The 12,358-nt window shown below is 37.7% G+C and overlaps 1 protein-coding gene across 1 annotated transcript; it reads left to right on the top strand.

The window, feature by feature from the left end:
• Positions 1 to 1,889: 1,889 nt before the first annotated feature.
• Positions 1,890 to 7,099, top strand: LOC126969166 (outer dynein arm-docking complex subunit 4). The gene is made up of 3 exons (XM_050814485.1): positions 1,890 to 2,375; positions 2,856 to 3,116; positions 6,327 to 7,099. The coding sequence occupies exons 1-3, from the start codon at positions 1,890 to 1,892 to the stop codon at positions 6,579 to 6,581; spliced, it is 1,002 nt and encodes a 333-aa protein (XP_050670442.1). The 3' UTR covers positions 6,582 to 7,099.
• The last annotated feature ends 5,259 nt before the right edge of the window (positions 7,100 to 12,358 follow it).

Genomic DNA, 12,358 nt, shown 5'->3' with positions numbered 1-12,358 from the left:
TGGTCACATTAAGATTGGGAACTATGACCGGGCTATGACGTCACTTAATAAGGTATCAATATTGTATAACCTAGGTTTTTTTTATGAAAATAAGGTACGAGATGAGCAGGACGTTCAGCTGATGGTAATTGAAACGCCCAGCCCATTACAATGCAGTGCCGCTCAAGATTATTGAAAAACCCAAAAATTCTGAGCGGCACTACAACTGCGCACGTCAACTTGAGACATAAGATGTTAAGTCTCATTTTCCCAGTAATTTCACTAGCTACGGCGCCCTTCAGACCGAAACACAGTAATGCTTACACATTACACTGCTTAACGGTAGAAATAGGCGCCGTTATTGGCTATTGGCTTATACCCGAGCCTTAATATAAAGTACCCCTACATTTTTTAAGTTATAATTATTTTGGCGCGGTAGGGAAAAGTTATCAGAGTAAATTTTTACACTCGCACATAGTCATGCAAATACATCCTGACGTTAGCTGGTCAACTAGACCATTTGTATCATACTTCAGCTACCAAGCCTGTCTATAACTCATGTGTCTTCTGAACCACAACCAATGTACGAGAATTAAATATATTTCAATGTATAATTTCAATTTATATACAAGTTTTTAAATAACATATATTTAATTACACGTCATTTAACTAAATTATGCGGTATCATAATATTTTCATTGGTTGTAACTTTTGTACGGCTCGACCGATTTCATCGCGGTTGGCGCCATTCGAAAAGGGCTTGGCCAAACATAGATTTTAATACAATTCGAACCGATTCGGACTGGTAGATTTTAAGAAATCTCAAAAAACTTGAAAATTTCCAAACATTTTTTTGGAATATCTTCTAAACGGCTTTGCGATTGATTCCAACTTATCAGCTCTTAAAATAAAAAAAAACACGTCGATCGCCATCAAGCCGGCTAAAAATCAGTTGATTCGTTCGTGAGTTATCATTGACGAAAGAAAATTACTTCGAAATTCCAATTACGATCAATTGAAACTCAGCTCAAAGATTCTTTATGAGGCTCAAAATACTGCGTCGAATGCCGTCAACCGCGTGTAATTCGGTTCGTTCATTCAAAAGTTATTGCACTTTGAAAATTCAATAAATAGTGTTTAGAGCTCAAATGTTTTCGTCATGAGTACAATTTGAAGCGGACTTAGCAGGAAGTTGCAGAAATGGCCTTTATGGTCAACCGTTTTCCTATTTTTTCTATTTTCATTGCATATGCGTTACACACAAATTTTGCCTGGCTTGTATTGGCTAATCTCTTAAACGACTAGACCAATTATGACATGCAAACGTAGGTGCAGTCGCTGGCCTCCGAATATTAGTACTAATTAAATCATTACGTATTCCTGCATAGTGATTCTTAATTTTTTTAAAGCTGAATGACCTACAATTAAATTGGAAATCGACGGAGGGTGATCAGCTACCCAAATGTAACCAAAACGAAGAGAAACAAAAATAAACTCTAATATAAGTTCATCGAGCATCTTGACGCCTTTATATTATTAGGATTTGCAAATGCAATTGTTTCCACAGATAGTTTTATGTGTGTCTTAAAGATACTGTCGTGGTAAAAAAACACACTGTATTTTATTTATATTAAAATAATAATAATAATTACATCTTTGCTATCAACGATCGTTGAAGCAAACAATCATTTTAATAAACCCAAAACAGAGCATAAAAGTTTATTATTCGCGTAAAGTTCAAATAGTGTGCGTGTTTTATGCTCTTCTATACAACACTGAATGAAGGTGGTAAGAGAGTGCGAAAACACATTTGGTCACCATGGCAACAGCAGCTACAGTGTTGGAATCGATGACACTCCACACACCTACGTGTTATGTAATCGCACAGTCAAGTGAAAAATTTACGAAACATGAACAGCGAAGATAACGCTAAAGCACAAGCTCGATCTATTCTTGGTCCAACCAAAGACGCTGAGTTTCTGCAAAGCTTCGTTCGCATCGGTGTCGGCGATGAGGATGAAGAAATACCAGTTCCAAAAGCCTCGATCAGCAAACGCGCCCCACCTACCACAGACAAGAATGAATCTGTTGGTGAAGATGATAAACAACAAGACGACAGGAAGGAATCGCTTAAGCCGAACAAGAGACGGTTCAGACGCAAACCTAAGCGGGAGAGGCGCATTCGTCAGGAAGAACTTTACACTGACAAGGATCGTGCTGCAGCTGTTGTTATGGGCTCGAAGGATATCAAACTGTCTCTGAATATGAAAGACAAAGCAGAGCGAAGTAGCGCGTTGCAGATACCAGCAGAAGCAGATGCTGGGACACTGCTGGCTCTTGCACGAGCTGAGATGATGAGAGAGCGGTATCGTACGGCTCTTTCATTTGTAGATAAGGTATATTTAAGCCAAACTTTTGCGTACTCATCTGCGTAGACTTCTTATTTGTAAGCCAATGTCAATAACTGTACCTTAGAATGGGGAGTAAATTATTGTACCATACATTTATAGCTACAATCACATCCAAATCCTTAGAAAGTTTCTGATATCAACGGGAAACCAGCCAAAATTGTAATTTGTTGTGGCAAATATCTTTTGGTGGATGAAATGCTTCGTTTTAGCGGATGCCAGCTTAACTGTGTTTCAGTTTGAGAGGCGCCTTAGCCTGTTTTTTTTAGAGGAGGAAAATACCCACCCTACTGACTAAAAACCTTCCCTATGCCGGTAGCTTAACCAGCTAGGCGTTCGCGGGAAATTACTGGGCTAATAGAGGCTTTCTCATAATTTTTTTTTAAGAACTTCTACCCTCATACTGCAATTACAAAACAGCTGTATTTATCCAGCAACAGTGAATCTGTATATCACTCTTTATTTTAGGCAATAGAATTGGCTCCGGAAGAAAAAGCTGCGTATGTTGCCCGAAGCAAATGCTACCTGCTGCTAGGAGAGCCAAAACTAGCATTAACAGATGCTGAAACTGCGTTGAAACTGGATCCAAAGCATGCCAAGGCTTTGCTGCGGAAAGCTGAAGCGCTCTACTATTGTGGAGAGTTCGAAATGAGTTTGGTACACTACCACCGTGGTTTGAGAGCGCGGCCTGATCTAAGCGAATTCAGACTTGGAGTACAAAAAGCTCAAGTAAGCTTACATATGACGTATTATGACTATTAATTTATTAAAGTTAAATCTAGAATCTTTAATTTAATAATACTAGAATATATCCTAACTAATCTTAATATATAACAATTTCGAGTCACGTTGTTGGTCCGCGATGAACTCCTAACTGAACTGATTTTAATCAAATTTATCACACTGTGTGCAGTTTGATTAACTTGAGAGATAGGATAGTTTTACTTCAAATTTTTATTTCAATTTTTACTTCTGTATAAATAAATTTTTGACGCAATGTTCTGCTGTGACATTATTTAATTACATGAACACGGAAAAACGAAATAATTATTGTAATGACTGAACTTCTACGAATTTTGTAATTAATAAAAAAAAAAATTTGCTATGCTATCATATATTTAGGTGTAGCGAAGTATTATTTTATGGAAGACGAGGACGAACGAGAGTACCTGGTGTTAAGTAATCACCGCCGCCCATATTGTCTTGCAACACCAGAGGAATGACAGAAGACCGGCAGCCTTTTAGAAAAGTGTATGTTCCTTTTCTTGATGGTAACGATGTCGTATCGTCCCGGAAATCCATAGTTTGGTTGTATGTGGAATGAATTTCCTTGAAAATTGCACTGTGAAAGAACGCCATACATTCAGGTAGTGGGGGTGATATCGTAAGTTGTGGCGTGTCGTGCGAAGGTGGAAATTGGCGGCAGGAATCAGGTGAAACAGCTCTTCGGAACACTGCCCGTGATAGTTGTGTTAGAAGACACAATGAAGCGACTTCTCTACGCAACGCCAAGTGATCGAGCCGTTCACAGAGCTCTGGGTCCCCGACAATTCGAGCAGCTCTGCGTTGCACGCGGTCAATTTGTTCAAACGGATACTGGGGTGCATCAGAACAGAGATGACAGCAGTAGTCCATATGTGTTAAATGAGAACTTAGTAGTACAAAATATTATCAAAAAGAATTCTAAAGGAATCAATTTTTAGAAAATATATGCCTTTTATGCCTGTTACAGGGGACACACATTTTACTACTTTGGAAGTGTCTGTCGCGCAAATTATTCAGCTTAGAAAAAAAAAGGATATTATAAACCTCAATATCATTTTTAAAGACTTATCCATGATCCAAATTAGGAAATTTCATTTCATGAAAAAAATTTTTTTGAGTTCCTTGTTTTTGTTTCTATTTTTGTGTCTTAATGCGGTTCGCAGAAATACATCTACTTACCAAGTTTTAACAGTATAGTTCTTTTAGTTTCGTAAAAAAGTGACTGTGACATACAGACAGACAATTCGGCTGTTCAAAAAATAAAACACAGTATAGGACATAAACGTTATTTTACAGGAGACACAAGTGACTATTGTGTGATAAAGATAATCTTAATTTAACATTGCCTATGTTTGCGTAAATCTAGAATTCGTATTGGCATCTTTATGCATGTTTTATGAGATCTACTAACTTCATAATAGTTATTTTGGTCTGTTTTACTCTTAACCACCAAATTAAAACACATCATGTTACCTTACTAGGTTTTTGACTTGTTTTTTTTTTTAATTTCTTCATTTGTTTATTCTATTAGAAACATAGTAAAGCACTATTAAATTTTAATAAGATTGACAAGTGAAACTCATTTATGAAGGTAAAATAATCATTATTATAAAAAAATTAAATTAAAATTATAAGCAATCAAAAATAAAACACAAAAAATTTAACTTCTTGCTCTTTTTCTTGATTCGGGCATCAGAACCACCGGCGTGGTAAGAATCTCTTTTTCATGGAATATTTAATGCCATGTGGTTGCTCCTAGCCTAACTCCAACATCAAAATGTAGAATATCTGAAAATATTTATTTTTTATAACATGGCCCATGGACATCAGCACACCAGAGGTTGACTCACTCACTTTCTATCACGTGAGGCTCTTGCCCGTTTCACTCTCTTATACGAAAGCAAAGCAAAAAACCCCATTTGTCGTATCACTGATCTTCGACGACCTCTCTTAAAGCCTCTCGTAGTATCGGAATACTGGGTCAAGAAGTGCTCTGCGAACGGCTGGATCACTTGGTGTTGCGTAGAGACGACGCTTCATTGTGTGTCTTCTACCGCATTTATCACGGGGAGTGTTCCGAAGAGCTGTTTAACCTGATTCCTGCCGCCGAATTCCACCTTCGCACGACATGCCACAAGTTAGGATATCATCCCCACCATCTGGATGTGTGGCGGTCCTCCACAGTGCGGTTTTCAAGGAGCTTTCTTCCGCGTACTACAACGCCGTGGAATGCGCTTCCTTGTGCGGTGTTTCCGGGACGATACTACATGGGTACCTTCAAAAAAAGCGCGTACACCTTCCTTAAAGGCCGGCAACGCTCTTGTGATTCCTCTGGTGTTGCAAGAGAATGTGGGCGGCGGTGATCACTTAACACCAGGTGACCCGTACGCTCGTTTGTCCTCCTATTTCATAAAAAAAAAAGTCGAGCAATGTCTAATTCCGTGGTCATCTGGAAGGCAAATCCAAACTAGCTTCGAAGAAGCTGGGCGTCATAACTAGCGCATGGAAATACTTCAAGCCGGCCTACATTATAGCGCTCTACAAAGCGCAGGTCCAGCCACACCTGGAGTATTGCTGTCATCTCTGGTCTGGTGCAGACTATCAACTCGAACAATTTGACCGCGTGCATTGTCGGCGATCCAGTACTTAGTAAACGGCTAGATAACTTGGCGTTGCGTAGGGACGTCGCCGTCACTTCATTGTGTCTTGATCGCGTGATTCTGTCATCTACCGCATGTCTCGGTGATAGTTCCGTAGATCTGTTTCACCTGATTCCTGCCGCCGAATTCCACCGTCTCACGACACGCCAAAAATTAGAATATCATCCCCACCATCTGGATGTGTGGAGTTCCTCCACAGTGCGATTTTCAAGGAACTTTCTTCAAGCTGTATAATGAGTTTCTTTGCGCGATGTTCTTTGACCTTCAAAAATGAGTTCCTGTGATTCCTTTTTTGTTGCAAGAGAATGTGGGTTGCGGTGATCATATCAGGTGGCCCGTACACTCGTTGTTCTCGTCTGCCATAAAAAAAAATTATGTGGCTTTTGTCATATCTGACAGTGTTAGATACTATTTATAGGTTTCTCTGGGGACTTATAAAAGTTCGATGGATCACCAAGCATTTTGAAGGTTAATTTGGCCTTGGTCTTAATCAGCATGTCTTTAATTATTTCAGGAAGCTATAGAAAACACTATTGGTTCGGTTAAGCAAGTTCAAAAGGGCGGTAAAAGAGCTAGCTCCAAGTCCCGCCCAGTTCTCGGTCAGCTGACGTCTGATAAAATCTACTTGGAGAACCTATTGAAGAATCCTGATCTGGCTATAGCAGATAAAAAGAACGCGGTTGTCTTAAAGCAGGCGGAGGAGGCGATTCGATTTTTGGAGAATCGAGAGGAGTTCTGGAAGCAGCAGCAAACAGCGAAGAGAAATTAATTATAAGTATAATTAGATACTTCCGGCAAAATTGAAACTTGACCCACCTTAATGTAATTTCCCTACATGACTGTAGGAAGGTCAAAATTAGCTTGAACATAAATTTCCTAACTGTTGTTATTTTATAAGACACTTCACGGCCTTACAACTAAACTTGGTTATAGAGTTGGTATAGAGTTATATCTCAGAATAACCCAAGAATTTACAATAAGACTTAGATTTAAAATTTTGCATATGACTGTCTTATTCGGACGTATAACGTTTCCCGTGTTTATTTACAAGGCTGATTGACATTCGGAAAACTCCGGAATTATCATTGTATTGACAGTTTTGTCAGCGATATAGTCAACATTTTGCATATTCTTGGATTATTAACAGGTACAACTTTATTCCTAGTTTGTAAGGCGGTGACAGTCCACCAACAATCTTTCGTGCAAATATCTAAACCATTTTTTATGATTTTGAAAGAATTATCAGCAAAGAGAGCCATGAATCAATTTTGTCAATGGTACCATATAATATAGGATAATAATTGTTTTGTTACTTGGGTGCATATTTTGCGCTTTACTTGCATAATATTTTATAGTCATGTTTAATTGATATAGCGTATATGATTAAGAAATGTTTAAAGAAATTAAACCTAACATATACCTAATGGTTTTATTTCTTTATATATATGAGAGGACAAATGATGACGATGGGCAGTAGTGAGGCACCCGCCCGCTTCGGGAAAATTGCAGCAGGTGATGGATTCTATAAAATGGCTGTGCGAGGTAAGAGGTTTCTTGGAAAACACGCGGTTGTAGAATGCCAGACGTCAACGTGATGCGGCATTTGACCTAATGTTCGGTGGTGGAATTCGGCTACTTATATCCACCCAAACAACTCCTATCAGCACTCCCCGTGATAAACGTCCACATCTCTAGGCAATGCCAAAGAATCAAGCCGATCAGAAATTCGTCGATGATTCGAGCCGCTCTTTGTTGTATGCGGTCAAATGGAAGAAGCTGATACTGGGGAGCACCCGCCCAGAGGTGAACACAATACTCCATGCGATACCTACTAAGCTACAAGTCCCGGATTCGAATCCCGGTAGGTGCAAGCATTTATATGATGAATATGGGTGTCTGTTTCCGAGTCATGGATGTTTATATGTATTTATGTATGTTTAAGTAAGTATATTATATTAAATATATCGTTGTCTTGCAACCCATAACACAGGCTATGCCTAGTTTGGGGCAAGATAATTTGTGTAAAAGTGTGTCAATATTATTATTATTATGCAGGCGGTGGCGTATAGTGAAGTACTGTCTCGCCTAGTAAGGTACTCAATAGAGTACACCAATGCATTTTAGGCCAATTTGGCCTTCTCTTCCAACGTCGAAAACTGAACGTCGCTCGATATATATGAACGCGTAGTATGCCGATACTGGCAGTAAGAAGAGAGATCTCGAATCGAGGGGATATGACGGTGGTAGACATTTTTTGTGGTGAACAGAGAAACGGTCTTCTTAGGGTTAAACTGGACTTAATTTTGCCGGCCCAATTACTTTGCAGGGCACAGTCACCACCTTAGCGGTTTGTTCCGGTTCTCTTCGACGCTATCTCAAAATATATCGCGGCCGGTAAGAAGTATAGGTACGCTGTACGGTTGTCTGCCCAGCAATGAACAGTGTTCGAGATAATACTATTACTCTATGGTTAAAAACCAAGAAGAAAACAAACAGTCGAGATTATTTGAATGGAGAAATTACTGCTCATGTTTCACCTGCTTACCACAGACTACAAATAATCTCCTCTGAATGTATTGGGAAGTTTTCACAGTCAAAGTTAGAGTCAAATATATGTTAGTTAAGTAGAGCTCGTGAGAAGAACATACAAGAAACTCAACGGCCACTCTTTTCAATCAACAGTGTATTTCATGGCTGTAATATTCATAACAAAATAGTTTGTAAGATGCTGCATTTAATATATGAATGGTGTTCAAAGTGAAAAGCGTTTAAATTATCAAATATTTCATAAAAAGTAATAAATAACAAATTGTATAAATATAAATTATTGCATATTGAATGCATCAACCTTTAGAGGTTGAATTTAATGTTTAGGGCAGGGCGTATGAAATACCATCAACTGAACGTCCTGCTCGTCTCGTCCCTGAATTTCATAAAAAAAAAACCTTTGCTGGTATTGAACCTAAGGTTTGTTGCACAAAACGTACTTAAACCTAGCTTATACAACCCCCAACGGATTCACCAACTATCTGATAAGTCTTTCAAGAAATTGTAACAATGTTTTAATGTCAGCTGGCGGTTATATTGGTTATGACTAATTTAAAAATTAATTCAAATGGTGCATGACTTACCTCATAAAATATCCAACAATGATTATCATAATCTTCTGTACGCGGTAGTGAACATTTTCCTATTGTTGCCATAATAGTGATCCCATTAATCCATATTATATTTATTTAAACTTAGTGAACAATTTGAAGGTTAGTATGTACTTATAGTTGTTAAGTGTGAATAAATTGTAACGAGCTAGCAAGTAATTACAGTTATAACACAATGCAAAAGATAATCTTTAGTAATAATTCTGTATAAAACAGTTTTCCGGTGGGAACTTTTGTCATCCTTACGCTAACAGTGATGGCGAGATTCAGTTTCATTGTTCTCACAGTTGCCGTAGTTCAGGTATTCTCATTTGAATACATACTTTTACATTTTTCTAAGCCTTCAATTTAAATTAACTATAATATAATTTACAGGTTTCGTCTAATCTTGAAAAAGATATCCAACCTTGTATAAATATACTGGCAGAACAGGTATGTTATCTATATATAAAAAAAACTCGAGAACGGCTAGACCGATTTGAAAAACAACAAATTTGTTTTTCCTTTGATGTGTCCATAGTATGGACTCCATACATAATTCCTATGGGAGAATTCATTGACGCACGGTTTGACAGTTCTGCTGTGAAACAATTTCATTACGACAGCAGGGTGCCTATTTTACGAAGTAATTGTTGATGTTATGATATATTATTGACAAATTCATATAAAAACATTATTTTATTTATTATATAAAGAACAACGTCTGTCGGGTCAACTAGTAGAGTAATAATAATTTAACCTTAGATAATTTATACGTCTAGATAGAGCCTCTTGCTGCTAGGCACTTCATGAAAATAAGCAAAGTTTATTACTGTAGTGTGCATGACAGCTACGTCTTACACTCGCAATTTGTAGGTCACTTTGTCTTAGTATGCGTGCGTTGATGAAAATCATCTGAAAATAGAGTTTATCTTTTCGACATGTCACTTCGAGCTGTCACAGTCTATCTAAACATTTTATTAAATATCTAAGAATGTAACAGTAAATTAATGATCAGCACAAAATAAATTAATGTTTATTTCAATATAATTTCAGGATGAACAGGACTGTTGCAAGGGAATAGAAATGTTTGACAAGATTTATTCTAATTATTCGGATAAGTGTTCGGATTTAAGCTCAAAGGAATTTAATGTAAGAAATTCATAAGAGAAAGGATTCATGGTTTGTCTAGGCCTGAGAGTGAGGCAGTCACTGTCGTCTTATATTGATTCTCAGCTGGCTGTGGCATTCACTATCAATTTTTTTTCTAAATTACCACAGTACATAAAATAAATACAATAAGCCTTTTTGCTCGCTTTTGCACGCCTCTTTTGCGTTTTTCACGGGTTTCACGGGTTGTTGTGTGTTGTGCAATTTATCTTCCCAGAGTTTCATTTGGAATCCTTTTCTACTCCTACCATCCCTTGGATACCAATCTGTTGTTACTTTCGTCCATTTTTCTTGTTTTCTCTTAATGTGTCCTATGTATCGACATTTAAGTGTTATAAAAATATATAAGTATTATCTTTGCATAATATTTTAATATCTTTTAATTTTACTATATCTCTTCTTTTTTCTTTAGGAAACTTTTATAGCAAATTGTTCCAAACAATTATTGGTAAAATATACCCCTTAACATTTTTTTACCAGTGTGAAGATGTCACTTGCATACTAGAGCAAGCAGAAGTCATAAAGAACAACATAGTCGACGAAGAAGCGGTTAAAGAACTGTTTGAAAACTTAGCACAAGAGTATCCACAGGAGAAGGTTCTAGAAAAAATGGACGATTTGTGTTTAAATGGGAAATATATGGAATATTTCTTTGAAGAACAATTTGATGACTGCCCCGCTATGAATTTATTTACATGCGTTTTCGTTAACGTTCTTATAGTAAGTATTTATGAAAACTGCTTATAACGTCAGCCACACTGATTGTCGACTATATAATATATTGTATAATCTTCAAACAACGAATGGCAAGTTGGATCCTAGCTGTGAACTTTACATTTAGGTGCGCACACGATTATTTTTTGAAGTTATTCTTCTTTAAATGCGTTATGAAAACGTTATGAGAGTGAAATTTCAAGAAGCGCGCGCATCACAAAAGTAACAGGTTGATTATTGTTTCTAAAATTTTCTGACATTTGTGTCATAAGTTATTTTTTTTTTTGGTTTCTTCGTCCATTATTAGGACAGACAAAAGGCTCAAGCCCATACAGCTGTATTTCTTATTTAATAATTTATTGGAAAAGGAGGCCAAACGATTGTACGGGTAACGGGTTAAGTGATCACCGCCGCTCACATTCTCTTGCAACACTAGAGGAATTACAGCAGCGTTGCCAGAAATGTACACGCATTTATTGAAGGCACCCATGTAGTATCGTCCCGGTAACACCGCACAAGGAAGATCATTCCACAGCTTTGATCAACGTAGAAGATAGTTCCTTGAAAACCGCACTCACTCACGTCAAACGGGGTGATGTACCTACAGCCAGAATTTTATCGTGAAAATAAAATCCGTTGGCGTCATGTGGCTTCAATTTCCTTATATGCAAATATTGGGGTTGAGCAGATTAACGAATGTTCAGTAGATCCTGTAGATGAAGCCACAACCTGAGAGTTGAACAAAGCATACAAGATCTTATCAACGGTACGTCACTCGAACAGTTAGCTCAGTTGGAAGAGCGATCGCACGGAACGCGAGCGGTCACGGTCACAGCATCGTTCATAAAATTTTGTTTTAAAATTTTATTTTGTGTAAATAATCCCAGAAGTTATGACATTAAAACATTCAAATTGTTTTAAAGGCAATTTTTTTACAAATATATAATAATAGAAGCAGACAAACAGACAGAGAAACAAAAAACATTGCGTGCGTACAAAGTACACATGTCAGAAGTGAACCTACATGGTGCATGAACCTCTAAACTGCATATGAATTCCTGGTACGTGTTGCTAGGATGATAGGACACATGATTTCAACCCAGTGGGAGGCTCCATTGCACAGGATGCCGGCTCGATTATGGGTACCACAACGGCGCCTATTTCTGCCGTGAAGCAGTAATGTGATATTTTCAAGAATCCTGAGCGGCACTGCATTGTAATGGGCAGGGGGTATCAATTACCATCAGCTGAACGTCCTGCTCGTCTCTTATTATCATAAAAAAAAAAACAATATGAAAGACATTCCTACCACCACTAATATATATAATCATATGTTCTCCTGGTGTCTATGTCGTGCGCTTGGAGTCAGAATATATTAAGGTATACTCGCGCCATACTTAAGACAATCTCTTCTTTCACTATGATCGCCTGGTAACAAAACATTGTATTATGCTTCCTATCTCATTATCTCCCATGTTAAATATTATGAATTGATGTGACTGCTCTTTTTACTGTCGCTTCTTCG

This window comes from Leptidea sinapis, chromosome 17, assembly GCF_905404315.1.
Source record: "Leptidea sinapis chromosome 17, ilLepSina1.1, whole genome shotgun sequence".
In the NCBI taxonomy this organism is placed as follows: domain Eukaryota; kingdom Metazoa; phylum Arthropoda; class Insecta; order Lepidoptera; family Pieridae; genus Leptidea; species Leptidea sinapis.
The sequence above is the reverse complement of the archived record's forward strand: the minus strand, read 5'-3'. Positions and strand labels throughout refer to the sequence as shown.